This window comes from Netta rufina (genome assembly GCF_964035555.1).
Source record: "Netta rufina genome assembly, chromosome: 19".
Classification (NCBI taxonomy): domain Eukaryota; kingdom Metazoa; phylum Chordata; class Aves; order Anseriformes; family Anatidae; genus Netta; species Netta rufina.
In genome coordinates, this window is record NC_140143.1 from 7,935,517 (window position 1) to 7,957,080 (window position 21,564).

The 21,564-nt window shown below is 40.0% G+C and overlaps 1 protein-coding gene across 3 annotated transcripts in view; it reads left to right on the forward strand.

The window, feature by feature from the left end:
• The window catches only part of TNRC6C (trinucleotide repeat containing adaptor 6C), a 100,675-nt gene that overhangs the window by 18,658 nt on the left and 60,453 nt on the right, over nucleotides 1–21,564 (forward strand). For all 3 annotated transcript variants that reach the window (XM_084298565.1, XM_084298566.1, XM_084298567.1), the window contains exons 2-3: nucleotides 311–410; nucleotides 1,320–1,341. In XM_084298565.1, coding sequence (XP_084154691.1) covers nucleotides 348–410; nucleotides 1,320–1,341 — 85 coding nt within the window. In that variant the 5' untranslated portion in view covers nucleotides 311–347. The remainder of the gene's footprint in view (nucleotides 1–310; nucleotides 411–1,319; nucleotides 1,342–21,564) is intronic.

Sequence of the window (21,564 nt, forward strand, 5' to 3'; positions counted from 1 at the left end):
CTTTTTTTCAAGTTTTCAAGTTTTCTTTCCATAGAACGTACTAATATTAAGTAGTACTTTGGAGTGTTTGAGGAAAGGAGTTTCAAATAAGACCTATTATTTTTGAATTTGCATTCCCTACTGTTTTGTTCATTACACGTTTCAGTTTCGGAACAGCTTTTTCATGATGGTTTTATTACAGCATTAAAAGCAGCCCATTGCAGACATGAGAGTTCGGAAACTAGCAACATTAGTATGGTTAGTAGGTTGTTTAGCTTCCTAGATAAACTTGGTCTTACTGACAAGCTCTTCCCAACCTTTATTCCATCAGGGAGAAAGAACAAGAAACACAAGAAGAGGAACATTTGATGGAAGAAAAGAAAAAGAAAAAGCAGGAAGAAAAGAAAAAGAAGGAAGGTGCTCAGAAAAAGGTTTGTTTATATTACTGCTTTTAATTATATATACACACTTCTTGTAACTTACATATACTGACTTTGCAACCTTTCTGTGAATAATTCTGACACAATTCAGCAGTCCCGTGGAGTTTGAGTGAGGTTGTGGTCAAAAGATCTCAGCAGAAGTAGTTGTGACGGTTCATTAGCAAGCCCCAAGCTGCTTACCATCCACTGATGGTAGATTACTGCTTCCACAGCTGTATCATGTGAGTGCTCCCTGGCAACCTCAATGCAAAGTTAACTGGATTAGGCTAAACTGATACTGAAGTGGCTGGGGATTCCAAGGCCATTGCACATTTTCGGTGGTTTGCGTTCTCTTGCCTTTTTTTTCAAGTATATGGAGTTAGTTTTCATCCTATGTGGCCTTTGGGATGTGGATGGAAATTGCTCTCTTTTTCAGTATAAAAATTCCACATCGAGTAAAAAGAAAAGCAGGTAGATTTAAAAAGATGGGTTGTCACAAAATGTGTAGTTATTCTTTGTAAGCTAGTAATATATATGGATTCAAAGGGATATTGGACAAATTCATTGAACTGAATTCTCTTGAGTTCTAAAAGGGTCACAGACATCCCGTTTACTTCAGGACAACTCAGAATCTCTAGTGAGGGAAGGCTGGGTGGGTATGTGGGGGTCCCGTCATACTGCTTGCCATGTTTTTTACTGTCTTGTAGGCATGTGCTTTTGGCTCTTGTCAGACAGTGATAGCCATTCTGACCTTCCTGGTTTACAGAGTTAAATTAACGTTCTCTGATCATTAATTAGAACTAATGCCTGATTTATATAAGCATCTTCTGCAAAAAAGTCAGGAGTACAGCCATACAATTACTAGGTATCCCTTTGAATATTGACAAGCAGTTGATTTTTTTTTTTCTTTTCTTCTTTCAGGCTGCTGAACAAAAAACCAAAGGTAAATTCATTTTTGTTCTTTTGTGAACCATCTGATATTGTTAAGGCATGCTTAAAAATGTGCTTGTACTTTTAATTACGTTCTCTTTTAAAAAGGAGAGAATATCTTGTTAGGATAGTTCTGTTCCTAAAGCTTGGTTGGAGGAACTGACTTTTCACGTTGGGATTCTCAGTGTAAGCTTTTACTTTGCTGATCTTGCTGGATAACATACTTTTTGACAGGAATATATGGATTAAATATCTCTGCAACTTAGCACAATGTATATTACACTTCTCCTCTAATGTTCAGGACAGATGTAGTTTTTCATTTAGATATTTCAAAGACAGCTAATTGCCACCAAGGGTAAACCTCTCCCCCTCTATGCACGATTCAACTCAATTCAGTGAGTAAATTCAATACACTGAACTCATGAGAAAGCTATTACCCCATAGCCACCACCACCACCTTCTTTTTTTTTTTTCTTCGTGTTTTTTTTTTTCTTTTTCGTTCTGGATAAGTGAATTGAATTGGTTTGCAGAATGGTCCAGGAAGCAGCAGAAATAAGCAAAACACTCTCCTCTTTGGGGCAGTGAGCTATTAGAGCTGTGCCCTAGGAGAAAGGTTGGTGAAGCTACAGCCTTAAAAAAAAGGTGAGGAAGAGAGCCGAGGTAATGCCTCTCTTCTGCAGGTGTTGGCTTCTTTTTTTTTTTTTTTTTTTCCTCCTAGCCTGTCCTTTGCCACCCCACAGAACTCAGGGTTGTAGAACAGTTCTGGACTCGTTAATATCCACTCCTATTTATTGCTACATAATTAGGTGACAGACAGGGAAGTACAGCTTCCCAGATTCCCGAGACTGGGAATTAGAGAAGAGCCAAGCCTAACATATGGGATTGGCAAAACAACTTATGTTTCAAAAGCTTTTTATGTATTTATATAGCAGAAATTAATTTTCACTCCAGTGATATTGAATTCAGAAAAATAGTCTTTGAATTACCCGATGAAGAAACTGACAAGCAATTTATTGAAACTCCATCTTTCTCTTTTCAAACTTTTTGACATGAAGAAAGAGTGTGAAATCAGAAAATTTGAATCTGAATTCTGTAGCATCTGCCTTGTAAGATGTTTTGTAGTTTGTAACAGTAGATTTTGCTTTCAGTAGAGAAGATGGCAGAAGTAGTTAAGCCTCTTGAAATCTTAAGCACGTGAAAAATTTGAAATTCAGATATATGACGGGTTTCTATCTAAATGGAGTATTTCTGTTTCCAAGTAATACATATTTTGTTCTATGAATCAACTCATTTCTGTGCAAAGATGTTTCAGTTTTATAATGTATTGTAATGACTTTTGATATCATAATTCTATGGCAGATGTTTTTGTTGTCAAAGTAACTAATTAAGCTCATTTTCACATGATAATACAATGGGTCTTGATTTCTGTTATATTGAAACACAGTGCCATCTCCTTTCCTGGGTGAGATACTATTTCTGTCTTTGTTGTGATAGCTTTGCTTTTAATTGTTTGAAAATATAAAGTTTAATGTAAGTTTTTAAAAATAGCATGATAGGAATTCAGTTTTTTTTCAGGTACAGCTGTGAGTTCATTTGTTTTAAATTGAGGGACTGCATTTCTCCGTGAGACTTTAGTCTGTTATCTTTAGGTGTCCTATGCTACTGCCATAAATGCAGTACTGCACTGGGTATTTTGTTTTGTATTCATGGCTGAATGACAAATGCTGCTAGAACTAAAGGCAACACAGGGATTATCACTGAATTTAGTTAATTTATTATATGAGGGACAAAGCAATTAAATGCATTGTAAAGATGAGATGACACTGGAAAACTGGGTGAAGTGACTGCAGCAGCTACTGCATATACATGGTGTTTGAAACAAGGATTAAAACCAAGCTGGGACTGAGCATTTTGCAAAACATCACCATATTCAGAGTTTGGTAGGTAAGAGGTAACTTCATACAGTTGCTTACAGTATGGATGTGACTTTTTTACTCTGACCTTTCCAATAACTGAGACCAGCCTGGATGTGCAGGGGAAGCTGTATCCTGCCTCAAAATGTGGTAACTTAGGGTTAAAAAAAAAAAAAAAAAAAAAAAAAAGTTTAATTTTATCATTCAGTTATGCAGCTGGGTAGTTGTGACAATGAGAGGCACTCACACCCTTTGGGTCTGTTGGAGAAGAATTAAGAAAATTGTACAACCAGAGGTGAGATGGGGAACAATTTTTCAGTTCCTGTTTTTTCAACTGATTAGGACAACATGCTTATCCTGTTTCTTACTTGCTCTCAGCTGCATTTTTGAAGAAGGCACTTTTTTTGAGGTAACTAGAATGAGGGAAGCTGCAGGACTTGCCAAGAAGGAGAAAAGGTTGTTAGCCTTTTTGGTTGGCTTACGGTGTGCTAGAAAGCTATGGTGTGATCGAGGTGCTTTTAAAATCTTGTATTACATTTTCTTTTTTTTTTTTTTTTCCTTGTACAACAGAAAATATAAAGTTATTGCCCCATCTTGTGTGCTTCGTGTGTGTAGCTACGTTTTGTTGTAAACCGATGCTAGCTGTTGCATGTTCAGTCTCTGGGGAGGCCTCAGGAAAGAGAAACTGGTGAGGAGGAAGGAGGTTTCCTGTGGGTGTGTGTACGTGGTGTGTTGTCAGTTAACTATTGCTCTGAGGCCTCAAACCCAGCCGAATGTTTTCATTTGTGATGCAGAGCACAAAACCCTTCCAAAATAAACACGGGTTTCCACCAACAGAGGGAAGGTATGTGGCTGCTTCTGAAGGTGCAGGGATAGGAAGCGCTCCCTTACATTGCTCTCGTGTCTATTTAAACAACTTAAATTATTTTTTCTGGTTAAACAAAGAACCATCTCTTTAAGTCTTCTCCACATAACAGCTTAAGTTTCCTTTTTTTTTTTTTTCCTGCAGCTTTGTTTGCTGGAGTATTTTATTTTTTTTTTAGTCTGAATCTTTTATGGATATACTGTTGGCAACAATTGTAGGCAATGTGTGAAAGGAAAAAAGATTAGAAGAACTGATAAGGAGCTGAGATGTTTCTCAATTACTTGAAAACAAATTAAAGTCGTCTTCCTGTTCAGCTGGAGAGCGGTGCTGCCGAATTAGATGAGGTGGGAAATGAGCATGTTTGTATTGCACGCTGTGCACTGTACTTCCACGTTACTGTTCTTTTATGGTGATTTTTTTTATTTTTTTTTTTGAGAACGGGACCATTGAACAAAGCCTATTAGTGTTTATTTTGAATGCGTAAACTCTTAGCATTTTATATGCACTTGATGAAGAAACTTTGTACATACAGGCTTTTGTAATGGAAACATTCAGCTCTAACTACCAGTAAGAGTTCTGCACAGTGCACTGAGTGCACTAAGCAATCCCTGGTATGGTAAATGGCTGTTACTTAATAACTACAGGAGACTTTTTATAGAGAGCTATTGTGATAAATACTGTGAGGTCAAGGCATTCTGCTGCCTGCTTTTCTTCCAGCCAGCTGCTGCAGATTTAGCCAGCACACAGGTGACCATGTCCCTGACTGCTTTGCCCCATCCCAGCTGAATTCTATGCTCTTAATCTAAATTGAAGCTGAAGTGCTGGTATAGAATAGCTTAAGTGGCAATAAAACTGTTACCCAAACATCTACCGTGGTTAGTGACAGGCAAAGTGTCTACCCAATTCTCTAGCGTTACCTACATTGAAGGTATGTGCAAAATCTACACATGTAGAAGGAAAAAGAGTCAACTATTTACCATTTTCAGTTGAATCTAGAAAATATTTTTGTAAATCTTTGGTTAGGAATGAATGTTAGTCTGGAAAATATTTTTCCTTCAGTCTAAAGGATCTTTATGATGGCTGTAGGTCTGTCTTTAGTGCGTTCATGGCATCTGACCAGGGAGAAGGGTGTGGGCTTTCCAAGCAGAAAATGGGAAAGCAGGGAAGACTTAAAAGAAGAGAAAGCATTTAACAGTATGTGTTTGCTTGATTAAAAAAAGACTTCTGGTGCTGCAAATATTGACATAACTTCTTCAGATACTTCTTAAAATTTGCATAACATTTTCTATACTACAAGCAGTACAGTGTATTTTAACTGGAGGGACATGATCTGCTGTATTATAAATGGAAGTTAAAAGGGAAAAAGAGTAGGTGGAAAGATACGAGAATCTGTCCCCTGCTCTGGCATTTCTATTTTGATGGCAGAAGTAGTGGCATACTTTTTTTCAAAGCCTCGTATTTTCATTTGAAAATCAGACGTGTAGATTGTTGCATTGTTTAGAATTGATTCTTCACTTACCCTGCCCAAAGGTGCGGTTTTAATGTTCTCTGCTCACATTGATTTGGATGTGAATTACTTTCCTTCAACCTACACTCAGACCTGTTTCTGCAGAAATGCAGTTTTATGTATGTTACCAGCCACTTTCTGGCTGTTATCCACATTTAAGGGTAGTTCCATAGGAAATAAGAAAGTGTAGGCTTCTTGGAGAACCTCACCAGTACTTTTAAGTAGAATGATGACTATGTAACACAATTAGTCTTTTGTTTTGTTTTTAAGGTTTGAACTTTTCTAGTTTCTGCCCTATTATTATAGGGGCCAACAGAGGTTTTTAGACAAGATTAGGAAATGTGTTTCAACCTACAAATCAGGTAGGATTTACAACAGACTAAAAACCTCTGATTCATTTGAGTATTTATAGCTTATACTTGAATATCTGCCTCTGCCATCTTGTTAGTTAAGTGCTGTGTTTGTACTGAACGCTTTAACATTGTAGTGACAAAACGTGCAATAAATCATCATTGCAGAAGGAAGGGGGGCACTGTAATAAGTTCTTCAATTAGATCGTAATACGCAGTCATTTGATAACCTAATGATAACCCGGTGCCGCACGCTAAGGCTTTATAACATAAATATGTTTTCTTTTTGATAAATGTTATCATTGTGTTGTTTTGCTATTATAAGAATCTTTAAACAAACATGAATTTGTTCTCACAGCTGACTGAGATAGCAGTTCTCTGATAGAGAAGTAATTACAATTTTACAATCTACAAAGAACAGAATGTGAAGATAATTTGTAGAGTCCCTGCCGTAACACTGGTTCAGAAGAGTAGAAAATGCTATAAAGGTGGGAGTGCATTAGGAGGAGAAATTTGCATACAGAAGAAGACAAAGCATGCAGAATGACTGTGGAGGCTCGAAGTTAACTCGTAGAGAAAAAAAAACAACACTTGGTTTCTTGTTTTTTCTTTCACGTGGGATTGCTGTAATGAGCCATCTTGAGTTTCTGGAGATGATAGTTCAGTGAGGCAATGTCACAAGTATCTCAGTTCAACCCTGCCATTATGAAGTGAAGGAGAAAGATTTAGGGTAGCAAGTAAGTGTATGGATAATCCTTATTACAAGCTCTGTTTTGCTTTGTGAGCATTATTTGTATTGGTCTGTGTTGATTTTGTAGTCTAGAGCCTAATTGTGGCATGAGCATTGGTGTCTTTTTGCAGGAGAGTATGTCAAGGCTTGATACCCTGAGCCATGCAGTCAAGGACAGTTGTGAAGCTTTAGGTCTTCTGTAGCTCTTGTGAAGTTACAGACTCTTCGGCATTTAAATAAACACCATTTGCAGACAACGAGGCACCGAAACTAGCGGTACTGGGTTTTGGCAAAAAGTAATTATCTTTTTAAAGAAAACAAATGCAAAATTTCAGGGTTATTTGAAAATAAAGCGGAAACGATACTCCTCCTGATGTGCTCCTGTCCTGAGCAGGATTTACAGGACAGCTGACCTCCGAAAAAGTGAAGTGCTTCAGCTTCTTTGCAGAGTTGCTTCTTTTCCTTATAGCTCAAGTAAGCACCTCCAGTCTCATTCGATGGTTGCCTTGGAAGGCTTCTCAGGTTCCTCAGCTGGGCATAGGAAAGTGGGTAAGAGCTCAAATCAGAGGTCCCTGATAGTGTTGGTACTTCTCAGAGACAGTGCTTATACCTCCTGCTTTATACAGTCTGTTGTAGTTTCCTATCATGAAAATTTAGGCATGTGCTTGTTTTATAAATACAGGCAGAGTATTTATCTCTACTTTTCTATGTGGTTTCCCTTTTCTCAGTTTCCTCAATTAGAAAATGACGTGGGCTTATCAGATTTGAGATGGTAACAGCCCTACCTGTGCATATTTATTTTTAAAACAGGGTGAAAATGGGAGCTTTCAGACCCTAGGCACAAATGAAAGTATTTTTCAAATGTTGTAACCATTGTACTGTTTGAAGGCAGTAGGACTACATGCTTTCTTCAGATTTCTCTTTACGATGTCCATTGCCTGATAAATTTCAAGTCTGGACATTATAAGAGTACCCTGTGAAGAGACTAAGAACAAATGAGGTAACGCCAGTTTGGCTTTTCTCATCTGGAGCTAATTCTCTTGGTGCCCCTTGGTGCTAATGCCTCTCAGATAAATCCCTGACTTGCTTTCTGAAAGGCACAACTGCCAATACAGTTGTTGATAACTGTACATTCTAGAATATCAATTTTAGCACAGCTACACAATGATAATAGTGGCTGTTATGATCAAACTGCATGCTGTTTTATGATTATTTATCTGCCCACGGTGTGTACTTCCATACTCAGCAATAGACCTCTCTTTCTGTAATGGGCATTGCCTAATGTAGTGTATTTAAACACGCAGACTATGAGACAGTCAAACTGTTGCACTTTCTGGCGTCACGACAATTGAGACAATAGCATGCATTCTGTTCTTTATCAGCCTGCTTATTTAAAATTGGTAAATACGTATTCGATAGGCAGTTGTCTGAGATTTCTTGTCCACCAGAGCATATATGCCCTAGTACTAGAGAGCAGATGCATTTTTCATTTTTGACATGCCATCACTCTGTTCTGTGTTTGCTGAGAAGCATGGACCAGGAGCATCTCTTAGTTTTCTTACCCACCCAGCAGTCCAAGATGGGTTTTCTTCCAAGTGACATTATAGCTCTGCTTACTTATTGGTTCGGTTCTTTTACCTTCTGAACTAAAGTCTGTCATTAGCTTTTAGCCTTATTTAAAGATGCGTGTATAGAAAGGCAGTTTCTTGTCTGCCTCGAGGACTGTCTCATTTAGGTCACTCTTTCATGGGAAACACTCAGCTGCTGTGATGTTTTCTCCATGAAAACCTATCAGCTTTCCTTCAGCTGCAATGTGATGGCTACTTTCTATTGATAGATTATCATACCACTGCCTGGAGGAGGCTTGTATCCCATATAATATCTGTGGGATCTGCAAGTTACAAGCTTGAAGAGAGGCTCATCAGGCGAGAGCAAATGTCTTGGCTCAGTTTGGTACACGGGATGCCAGACTGTTCTGAGGCATATGCCAGCTTTCTAAGGTTTTCTTGGTCCATTCCTTGGGAAGGATGAAACCAGCTTTATGCTGTGACACCGGTGCACATTCTCATGGTAGTTACTGTGCAGATGCTGGAGAGGGTTATTTTGGGAAAATGAAGGAAATGAAGAAGTGTTTTGATTCTTTTGCAAAGTGTGGAGCCTCTGGCTGGAGGGACCTTGTGTTCTCCTGCTGGCTATCTGGTGTTGACATTCCTCTGCTCTGAGAATCCGGTCTGCCTCCTGACTTCCTTGTGTTTTGCTAGATTATTTTAATGCTTTTCCTGAGTTGTTAGAGATGGTAGCCCATACTTTACGAATTCTGCACGACTACTTAAAGTGTCTGTTTAACCAGCTCACGCTTCGGTAAGTGCTCTGAAGCATTCTGGCCGTGTTTGCACCATGCATCCGATCATTCCGGTTCTTCTTGAACAGGTTTAGGCAGCGCAGTGCGCATTACCTTCCTGAAGGTGCTTACTCACACAGCTGATTGCAGGTCCGAGATCACCAGGAGAGGAGGTAATGTCCTTGCTAAGCATCCTGCCCTTGCTTTTGAAGCACGGCAGCAGGGGCTGACACTCAGCACTTGTGGGACCTGTGTTTAACAGCAACACCAAATGCTTTTGGCACTCCTCAGCTGCCCTGAGCATGTCGGCAACTATTGCTGCTTGCCCAAGGGGCCCAGCTGAAGCTGAGGAATGGTTCCAGCTCTTGATGGCCTCTTCCTTGTTGGCAGTAGTAATTCTCCTGTCACATCACAGAGCTTCCTGAAGATCCATCCTCCCATTTTCAGGATGCCCTTAACACTTCTGACATAGCAAAAGCAGCCAAATCCAAAGTGTCATTTTTTTTTCTTTCCAGTAGTTTTTACAGAGCCAGACCTTTGTCCTCTCCAAGGCTGTGCAGGCTCTCCCAGGACAGTTTTGAAGCATACAGGTTACAAAGCTCCAGAATCGACAGGCCCTCAACTCCGTTAAAAACTCCAAATTTCACACTGAAGCATTAGGCTCACAGGACTGGCTACAGCCCTTCAGACAAACAAGAAGGGATTGTCTTACCCATGTCCGCGCTGTCAGACAGGCCTGACAGATGTTCTTGAAAGACATTTTGTTTATTGTTGGAAAGTAGTCTTGGGCTCAGCCTGAACAGTCTTTCCTGTAATTTAAGCCCATTCTTGTCTGATTTGCCGGTAAGTGCAGAGCAGGCCTTCCCGTCCCCGCAGCGGCCTTTTGTGTGTCCTCTTTTTGACTCAAGCCTTCGTGCAGCCTTTCTTCGTGCTGGTGTTTTCAAGCCATTTTTCAAACCATAGTCATTTATGTTTCTCTCCTCTAGAAATCCTTCCACTTAGTCTAGAATTATTTTTAAATGCAGTATCTGTAATTGGAGGATTATTAAATAACGTCTGAGTTAAGCTATGTAACAGTAATTTTACTACTGCTGTTTACAAGGAAAATCTGAGTCTTTTTTATGCCTTTCAAGCTGAGTCCGGCGTTCAGCTCTGTAATCTGAACTGCCTCATAGCAGTGCTGCTGCTGGTTCTTGTAGCTCAGTTATTTCTCTCTGAACTCAGCTTGCATTAAGGAGCTCCTAAATTTCAGGTGGCCTCTTCTCTAATTCCGTAAGCATCTTGAACTGATAACGCGGAGTTTCTTCTTCCAACTCTCCTTTCCCCCCTCTTTCCTCTTTGTTCTCTAACCGTTTGCTCTCTGCAGGTAGACCTCTGAAGTAGACATTCAAATATATCACTTGCTGTAATTCCCAGCAGCTCGCACTGCAGTTGTTTAGGCCCGATTGGCAGAAGATGAGAAGGCTTCCTGAGGGTGCTGCAGGTGGTGGGCCCACCCAGCCCTCGTTCAGTTCTCCTCAAGCACGTTTGAGGGAGGCTGTTCTCTTCCCCTCTGTCTGGCATCTCTCCTCAACAAGAGAAAGTCTTCTGAACGAAACAGAAAGAAAATAATATATCCAATGCTATGTTTCTGACATGGGCTCCATCTTAATTCATACTTTAATATCTGCCATCTTCCAAGAGTCATGATTTTTTTTGTTTGTTTGTTCTATAGTTATTTCTAATTTGTGCAATAGTCACTGTGGGAAATCAAATCTTGGAGATCATCTTCAGTTACCTCAGTTGTTTAGTTCTGATGTACTTTTTTCCTTCCCAGAGAAGGTGAACCAGACCAGGGTGCCCATTCTTCACCTTTTTTCTCCTTTGCCAAACAGCAAGCCCCATGTCTCTGTCTCACCTTTCTTTCAGTATATATTTCAGAAATGTGTTGCCTTGGCAGTAACATTTTTGTTCAGAGAAGGTCCTTAGTTATTTTCTTAGACGTAAGATAAAGCATTTTATTTCCCTCCAGAGGGTACTAATGAAAAGCCATTTACATCAGGAAAAATGCTTAAACACTTGATCCGTAGTGTTCTGTCCATTCACATTATTTTATGAAGGGTTAGGATAACTGAGTTGATGCCACGAGTGTGTATAGTATTTCTCGAGTTTGGACCTTGAATGGTAAAATATATTTTGAGTGTGAAGACCTTGTGATGTGGTGCCTTATTATGGCTACAAAGACTTTAAAAAGTCTAATTCTAACTTGAAGTTTCTGGACAATAAATCAGACACATAATAACAGTGGAAACTTAAATCCATAATCTCATTTTACTGATACTTGGGATCTAGGCAGTATTTTATTCCAGGTTACAACTTTCCAATCCATTAAATGGTCACTGCATTACCGCACCCGTGCTTTGCACATTTGTTTTTATGGCTGTTTTTTAATTGCAATCCAGAACATGCTTTAAAACACTTGCCATATTTTACACAGTGTTCTTTTTATGGCAGCGGTGACTTCCCTCGGGGTGCTGAGCAGAACCTGAACCGAGCCTGCTCTGGGGGCCACGTCATTGTCCCCCGTCATTGTCCCCCGGGGGTGGCATATCTGGAGCCGTGTGCTCCCCCTGCTGTCGCAGCTGCCTGCTCACGCAGAGGAGGAGGAATGCTTAAATGGCGCTGGGTAATTCTGACCTGGGGTGTTTTGGTGAGTCTTTAATACGAGCCGAGGGTAACGTCAGGGTCAGGCAGCATGAACACCATCAGCTGGCGCTTACAGCCTGCCCTTACCGACACGGGGCGATGGAGGCATCGTGGATTTGTCTCCCTGCTGACTGCCCTACTCTAACGTGCAGGAAGCAGCGTATTAAAAAACAAAGTTAATACAATAATAGGTAGCTCTGTAAAGCCATTAAAGACATGTTGTTTCTGTGGCCTGCCTAGACAGCTTTGGTATTTTCCTCTTTTTCTGCACTTGGACTTGTTGCAAAATGTTTTCAGCAGGAATAAAACTTTATAGAAGCTGGACACAATCCTTGAAGGCTTGGAAAATTTATCAGCAGTTATCAACAGTGATCAAGATGCGTGTGTGGGGAAAGAAAAGCTTAGGATTTCACATGTTAAACCAAGCAGTATTTCGCAGGTGAACAGTCCTTACAATGCTGGTCTGATTTCTTTTGGATAAGTCTAAGTACGTGTATACAAAATAAATATGTGCATATAATATAAATTAAATCTGTGCATATATGCATATGAATGCATGTGCTATAATTAGGTATTCCTTCCTAGTAAGGGGAAGACATGTGTCTAAAATAAACTCAGCAGAATTTTTGAATTAAAATGAAGTAATAATATTAAGTTATTATTAGTAATCTTTATTAAAACATCTTTAATTTCTTTTAACATTCATGTAATAGAATCTGATTTACTGGGAGTGGCATTTAATTAATTTAATTCAATTTAGAGAGTTAACTCCATTACATATTAGTACAGAAAATTACCTCTGAACAGTCATTTCTCACTGGTGACATGCAATAAGTTAATTTAGCTCGGAGTTCGTTTGGGTGCATTGTGAGTTCTTACCGAAAGTTGCTATGGTGACAGGCTGCTGCAGCAGGAGCTGTCATCCCAAACAACAAACACAGCAGCCCTGCTTTGCAGAGCGGCACCGCTGCTGCTGCCCTACGAGCGCTGGCAGATGGATCAGATGGATCGGCGCCACTCGGCGCCTTTTTTTCCCCCTTCGCCGTCTTTTTAGTGAACTTGGTTGCTTCGATCTTTTAGAGATGCCAAAGTCGCATCTCAAGGAGCAGGGAAAAGCTTCCCCCGGAATGCCCGGCCGTTAATGGACCTGCTGGGGCTGCAGCCCCCTCACAAAAGAGGTTTTCTGCCAGGCTGTGTTCAACAAATTGAGCTGAGCTTTTTTTTTTTTTTTTTTTTTGGCTTCATCTTAGCTGCTGCAAAGTGATTGCAGAAATGCACTCAGAATTTAGTTTGCTTTTATTTAAGGCATTTTCTTGAAGATTTGAGAAGAAGGCAGCCTGAAAACTGCTGGAACTACTTTCTTTGTGTTTCTGAATAATTTAAATCTTTTTTTTTTTTCATATATGGCATTAATGCACGATGGCCGTGGAGACATAAAAAATCTGTTCAGTTTAAGCTGCGTTAATGAAGAGTTTGCTTCAGATTCTGTGTCAGCCTGGGCTTCGCTATCAGGTAGACGAACTCTTTGTTCTAAACAAAAAACTTCCAGTCTTTGGGAAACTCACTCGGAAAAACCTGGCTGCATATTCGAAATCTTATTTAGATTTAAAAGGAAGGTATCAAAAGAACTGAAATACACGTTTTATGTTTGGTGTATTTTTTCGTCTAGGTCAGTATGCTGCAAGTTAGACTTATTATTATTTTTTTTTCCTCTTTAGAGCATGACTTTAATTGGGTTTATTTGAGCAATAAAGCATTTTGGGGGTCCAGATTTTATTCATCTGATCATTTTAAAGCCACAGGAATGACACACACACAGCTTGTGTTTCCAGTATTAGGAACTGCATCCAGAACAAGATGTGGAACTTCAAACATTTTTCTAGGAACAAAAATCTGTGAAATTTTGTGAAGCACAGTTTTCTAAAGTGGTGTCGATATTCCCATCTTTGTTTTTAAGAACTTGGTTGCTCAAAGCACTCATTCCTGAAATAATTGTGCAAATGACAAGCGAACACTTTTTCATCTCACCCTTGCAGTTAGCCCCATGAGGATTCATTCAGACCGGGAAATCTAAGGCCAAAATACTTCAGTTTGAGCTTTCCTTAAGTTGCAATGCCCAGTTCCCCTGCGTCGAGGTACCTGAGGCTCGCAGCAGAGCCTCCTGCTGAGGAGGGGAGGCTGGTCCCTGCAAAGCCGTGTGCTGACTGATGCAGGCGATAGCTCAGCCATCCCTCTGCTATCTGCAGGGCTGCACTATAAACATCCTCTTAAGCCTTGTCTTGCAGTAGAATGTGAACTTAAAGGCTTGTGCCAAACTTGCAGGGTCTTTTTACTGGTTTATTTAAAACATTGCTCTTGCCCGCAAAATTGTTACTATTTTAGTATTGCACTTAAAATATTTATTTGGTACCATAAATGTACATGACAGTGGAGCCAAGGCTTTGTGTTTATACAGGGCTCTAGTTGATTTGACATGTATGCGTAGTGCCGTGATTTCAGCAACACAGCCAATGTCAATAAAAATTAAACTTCATCTCATGATCATGTGGAGCACGTTACCTTCACCAGCAGGCCTGCAATCAGCAAGCAGTCGATCTCCGTGCTTACACAGGAACGTCTGAAGGGAGCTAAATGCCAATGCAATTGTTCCTCCTGCCTCCACCCCCTGAAACATGAAGTCATTTGAGTAGCTATATTTATATTTTCCAGAACAAAAATGTGTGCATGTGTAGTGAATCTGACGAGTCTAGGTTATGTTAGACCCAGAATGGATTTGCTACAAATTTTTGCGTGTGCATGCATTATAGGCCTAGGGCCTCTCTTGTGTATTGATCTGCAGCTTGCGTGCACACTCTCTTTGTAGCCAGTAGGTCTGATGTGTCCTAGTGCACGAGTTAAGGAATTGATCCATAAAAACATGCCGGCAATTTCCAGACACTCAGTCCTTACCTGCTTTCCAGCTCAGATTTCAAATTGGAAAAGCAGGTCGACATAGCATGAATATTTAGTGTTTCCAGTTCTCCTGCAGCCTGGCTGGGATACTAGCACTGACTGTGCCCTGGGACACCCTAAAATTTGTACACCAGGTACATGCCTTGCATGCACAAACGTTGGTGCAGCATGTTGTAGGTGTGATGTGATCTCTGGACATCCCTACAGCATTTATGCCAGATACTGACACTGAATGTGTTTCTGTAGAGGCAATCCAAGATGGAAATGGTGGGTATGTGAGGTATCTCTTTGCAGTATACAACCACTTATTGGTTTGGAACTGGCAGAATTTGTGCTCTGATTCACTGCCTTCCCTTTAACCCCAACGTGAAGAGCTGCCTCCAGCATCTCTGCAGAACACAGCAGGCATTCAGGGTGAGCTCTGACCTCCAGACCTTGAATGTATTCTGCTACAAAAGGGCTGGTGCTAACAGTCTTTTTAATATAATACAAGCATTAACCACATCCAAAGACATGGATCTGTTTATAAGATTTTTGCTTCTGTTATAAAAACTCCATGTTAATGTGTAATCTGGTGATCCACCAGCTCGCCCAGCTTACTGTGTGGTTTTAAACAAGTCTCGAGACTTGTTTGTGTGAGCTGTAACCTGGAGATGTGTCACTGTTCAAGGTGCAAATGAAAGGGTAGGCTTTTGCTGTATACGGTAAACTGGTCAATACTGTGATAATTCTAGTTGTTAATTATGTATGAAGTGAGTTACTGTGGGTGTTCATATTCATCTGCTCGTACAAGTGATTTAACAATGAGCAGATCTCTGCTGTAAAGAATACTTGCTATTCAGTCTGGAGATGGCTTTTATTGAATGAAGGAAAAATACTGTTGCCAGTTTGCCTTAGCACCACTTGTAAATTTGCTTTTAAAAAATCCTTTAAATATGAAAACTGTGTGTAAAATGTTGTCTAATAAGATTAAATGCACACAGTCAGCTTAAATTAAAGGATTCAGTTGCTGGTTCTGCCCAGAATTCTTATGTGGCTCTGTATGAAGTTATTTAATCTGTTATTATTGTGCCTGGATTTTCCCACCAGCACTTGCAGTGATGATAGTGTTAGCATTGTATAATTTAGCTGTAAGCTGTTTCCTGTCTCTGACTCTCATTGTGCGGTTACTGACGGGTTGCATTGCCTGGAGCAACGCTTGGGAAGGGTTTGGAGGGCAAGAGCAGAGGAGAGAGGGGCCCTGTAACAAGTTGTCCTGTTGGTGAACTACAACTTCACATGTGTGTCCCTGGTGGGTCTTTGTGAAATCAGCGGATGGGATTTAGATGTTTTAAAATAATTTGAGGAAGTATCCAAGACGTGACTTCTCTAGCTATTAGGGGCTGAACTTGTTTTATATGAAAACCTCCTTCAGAAACCTGAGAAAACTCTGCAAATGCTGCTGAGCTCTAGCAGAGCAATCCTCCTCACTGAGAGCTGCCCTCTCACTTGTTGTTGAGTAATAGTACCTTGCACAAGCTAATTCATCTCAGCAATCTCTTATCTCTTCTCCATCCTTTTCAGACAATTCTTAATGCTAATGTTTCTTAATGTTATTAACACGAGTGATTAAAAACTTCCAATAGCTTTATTATTTTCCTTTTTTTAATAGGTAAGTTGGCTTTCTAATGTCAGTGTATTGTTTAAAGAGACAAGTCTGCCTGATAGTGTCCTGCTTTTGAGGTGGGAGTTGAGTTCAGACAAGAGTCTGAATTCAAAGTTAATGTACAATGACATGTTGGACGAAATATGTCTGTGCTGAAACGTCTGAGGCTTACTCTTAAGGACAAATGGTAGCCTGGGGACCAGCTTCTAGCAAGATGTATTTATTTATTTATTTGTCTTTTGCTTTACAGTGGGTGCATATTTGAACAAATCTGCAAGTAGAGAGATGTATATGATTAACACTGGAATTTGAGTTACATGAATTCATAAATACTGCTTAACATCATCTGTAAATTGAAGAGCTATCGCTTGAAAGAAACCAGACGAATTGTTAAGCCTTGAAAGTTACCATCTGTTATCAGTTCACATCCTGAAGGAACGTAGCTGTGATAATTTAACTGTTCCATTACCCAGAATTTTGATTCATGACCTGGACTTCTAAATTCGAGGTCTGATGTATGCAATCCAATTTCCATTCATCAACCAGGCCATGGTAAACCATGTGTGTGCACTCACAACCTACAATAAACATTACAGGGTGAAAGAATACAATGCTAAACAACATGGTATTTGCTTTGAATTATCAATCTATTGTTGATGACAACCTATCAACCTAATTAGCTGTACCATTTTTAATGGCACAGCTAATTAATTGTGAATTTAAAATTAAAATTATAATCAGTGCTAACATGGAAGAAAGCAGCGAGGAAATTGTTGGAAGCTGTTTAAAGTATAAGTATTCTTCAGGAGCCTGCTGCGTGTGAAACCAAACCAGAATAACAGCACGGGGTTGAAGAAAACTTTTAAAAATGCAGATTGCATCACAAAGTAAACAGGTTTTGTATCTTTCTGTCAAGAGAAGTATTTGGCACTTTCTCTGCTGAGTGATAAGACAGAAAAATGTGTAGAAGTTGTTTAAGGAAGTGAAACAGAATCTAGTATCTGAGCACAGAAGTATGCAAGGATGTATGGTTTTTATTAGGAGCTTCTCCAGCTCATAAGAGAAGTTAAATCTGTGAATATAGGGTCATATATGGCAGGGTTAGGACTCGATGTTGCTGGGTGGTTCTGTGGCTGGGTGGGCTGCGAAGGGCTTACAAAGAGAAGCCAAATTGCATTGGAGTGGAGGGATAAAAGGTAGTTTGGGAACAAGACAGTTTGAAGTTAATCAAGAGCAAAGCGGGTTGGGTTTGGACGAGTGGTGCTGAAGAATAAGGAACACATCTTCAACTGAAAAACCAGCAGGTGAGGACAGTACTGTGATTACCAACCTGAGAGAAAATGATTTCTTTGTCATGACTGAGGAAAGTGGAAAGTGGGAGGACTGGATTTGGAGCTCCGTGTTGTGGTGGGATTGTAGGAGATATGGCTAGGGGGGTTCTGGAGAGGTCGCCTGTTCCAGCCTCTTGCCCTGAGGTAGTATCACCGGACCTGTAGCGTGTCTTCAGATACACCTTCATCATCGTTACTGTTAGAAACGTAAATCTTAATATTTGCAGCTGCTATTTAAACCCAGCATGTCTTATCCTATTCACCCTGGGATGGAACAATTATTTCTTCCTCTTTCTTTGTATTTTATTCTCTGCTGTGTGTACCCAGGGTCTTCTAGACTGAGCTCCCACCTTGCCTTCTGCGTGCTGCGGTCATTCATGGTTCCACATCCCTCTTTGCTTTGTATTCCTTCCAGGTGGTCAGGCTCTTTCTCGAAGAGAGATGTCCAACCATGGGTACTGGCAGTGCTTTAGTGAAGGTTTTAAGGTGCCATATGGATGTAGAAGGGTTACTTTAAGCCTCATAGCTAGATGTTCTATCACAATGCTTGTTTCCTTACAAGCCTGACCTTTTCACGCTGGTTTGGTTTGCGATGTGCTAAAACATGGCACCTTTTTCTGCAAAACTGCTGTGGGATCAGGTGTTGGATGTTCTGCGTTTAATTCTTCCTGCCTAATAAGGTGGCTTTCCTTACTGAATTGCAGCCAACTTTCTTTCACAGCACTTCATTGTTAGTTTCCCATCGCTTTATCAGAATTTGGATCCTGTGCTGCGGCAGTCTCATCACCCCGATATTGTTTCTTCCTAGCCTGGGGGTAGTTGGGGGATTTAATAAGGATATTATCTAGTCCATCGTGCAGTTGTTAATGAAAGTATTGAACAGCATAGGTGTAGATCAAGTCCCTGTGGAATATATTCTGAAATACGCTTTTGTTATGACAACAAACCATTGATTCTCCCAGAGAATATTTCAACCAATTTTACATTTAGCTCGCATTCCCCAGTTTGGTTATGACAATGTCATGTAAAAATTCCATGTCAGAAACCGTCATTGGTACAAAATTAGCAGTATTAACTTCTACAAGAACAGTGCAGACTCATAGTTTCAGAGGCATTTTATGTATGACTCTGGGAAAATGCCCTAATAAACCGATTGCTATGGATATATTTTTGGTTTCCTCTGGAAGTGAGGCTTATGAGATTGGGTTGTGAGAGAGATTCCTGTCTGTCTCCCCCCTTAGCTTTAGACATTTCTGGTGAATTCTGACCAAATGTTGTAGGATGTCCACAGAGGCCCCTAGGTACAAAGTCACTGAGATGTGCAGCTGGGTGCAGGGCAGAGGCTTAATAAGTGCTGTTATTTCCCTTTCCTACCTATCTGCTGAGGTCTGGAGGAATGTCCTTAATCTGAATATACTGGCTGTGTCTGCTGGTGAGTCTGCCAGCTGGCCAGCCAGCCAGCAGGGAGCTTTTGAACAAGCCACAGTGCTGTTAATACCAATGTATGTTTAAGAAAAGAATGTTTAGTTCTTCAAAAATTGTGAAATACAACCAAACGGAATACGCTTTCCAGCTTTCTTTAATATTTATATGGCTCTAGCAGATCCAGCTATGAAGATTAAAATAAAACCTTTAATTTATAAGAAGTAATGTGGAAGTCTTACTCCTGGGAAGATGATTTGCGACTGACTTGTCACTGTGGGCCCTATAAGTTATTATGATTTCCTCATAAAATATTGATTTCCCACAGATGGTTGTAAAATCTTTCTGGATGACATATTTTCAAAGGAGGTTTTCCAGCATCAAAATTAGGAATTAATTTTTGACTGAATTGAAACCCACTGAATAGATAACAAATACATTTCAACATTTAATATATATCAATTTATGGGGGGTAGTTATCTGCTAACTTCACGCAACGATCATATGTCTGAATATAGCTTTAGAATAAATTATGCCCATATCTTGATGAAGCCTGTGAAATGTCTTCAGATGAATGGATCAGACTGCAAAAAATAGGAGCTGCAGAGTGGCTTTTGGATTGATCCTAGCATAGATCCTTCTCACGGAAAACCCAGGAGCATTTATTTAAGGTTGGAGAGCTCCATCAGCCAACAAACATAACGGTTGGTAAGCATGATGTAAAAACTGCTCCAGAACAAGCAAGAAAGCACTCACCTGTAGCTGCTCCCTGCATAAAATGTCGGTCTTTTGTAGAATCAATTAACAAAACTGTCATTTCTCCTGTTATTGCAAAAATACTTATCCAAAGTGATTTGGGGGTGGATGGATGGATGTGTATTCAGAGACTGATTTCTTTCTCTATTGCAGAATTCTAAACTCTGGCTGTTCAAATAAAGTGTGTAGTGTGTAACAATCAGTAACTTCACAGTATTTTTATTCAGCTGCATTTAGCTAATATACGAATCCTTGCAGACATCACCGAACTAAAGCTGCTTTCTAAAGGCGCAAGGCTAAGATGGGCTGAATGATCACATCGTACACATCCCTCTTCCTAAAGCAGGAAGATGATCCGGGATGAGGGATTAGATGGTACTTCTCTCCATGGAGCCTCCTTGGCTTTAGCCCACCGCTAAATTACAAATGTTAGTGGGACGGCAGAGAAATCCTAACAGTTAATGCAGAGGTTTTCTATGAATGCTGCAACTTCCTGTTCAATCCCATTCTAACTCCAAATTTCCTGGCAAAAAAAAAGTGGAATTCTGTAGAGTAGGTCTGCCCAAGAAGTTGGTAGACATGAGAAAAGTCTGTAGAGCTTTTTAGGAAAAATAGGTTGTGGTGAGAGGCAGTGGGATATTGAAAGGGTAAGGAAGGAGGCAGGAATCATTGCAAAACTCAAGAGAAGGAAGGGGAGAGGAAAGCAAAAGGGGGGGGGGGGATAAAAATTAAATGAGGAAAAGACTTTATTTGTTCTTGCTGCTTCTTAAATGATATGTGCAGGAATTAATACAAAATTGAAGTGTTTCTTTAAATAATGGTAAAGTTGTAAGGCTTTATTTGTAATAAGGCACTTATTCTTACTTTTACCCTGGTTGTAGGCTTTGTTGTCAAATAGCAGCTGCTGGTTACAGTTTTAAAGCTGTTTTTGTGAATTTTGCAATTTCTGTTCACATTAGACTGTAACTTTTCTGCGTTTTTTTTTCCCAATAAATTTATTTGCTGGGAAAAGAGCAAGACAAAACTGCCCGCTTTTGTATAGAAACATTGAGAAGTATTAGGTTTTTACGCAATAGTTTTCTGAAATACCTTTGCTTTTGCCAGTAGATGTCACTGTGGATAAAAAATACCAGTGCTTAGTAGACAAAGGAGGTAATTTGCTAAATGAAAATTCATCCTTTGAAAGTAGATTGGGGGGCAACATTTTTTTCTTTAAAAAAATAATACATTTTTCAGCATACAAAAAGGGATTTCTCAGCAACCAGGCATCAGCTTTTTGCCCTCCACAACCCTGCATTTTCTCTTTGCCTTCACCCGAGTTGGGTAAGTTCGTGCCTTTCTGTCTGACTTGGGGGGGTGCCGGTGGTCACCTTTATGTCACAGCAGCTCTGGGTCCGAGGTTGCCTCGCTAAGCACCGGCTCTCGGTGCGGTGTACGTGTGCGGGGAATCGGACATGGAGGAAGTGGCTTCATTAAGGTTGATTTGGAGGGGGGAGCGAGATGAGGAAAAAAAAAAAATTGCCCATATGATTGGCTGGGAGAATAGCTCTGAATTATGGGATCCATCTGTTTCCTGTAATGAATTCATAAACGCATCAAACAATGACCTGAACGAATTGCTGAAGGAAAAAAATAATACACTGGCATGATATGTTTAACGCAGTGAGGCATTGGCATTGTATAATCAAAAATTCTTCTCACATACAGCACTTTGTAATGGAGCTGCTGTGTTTAATAGA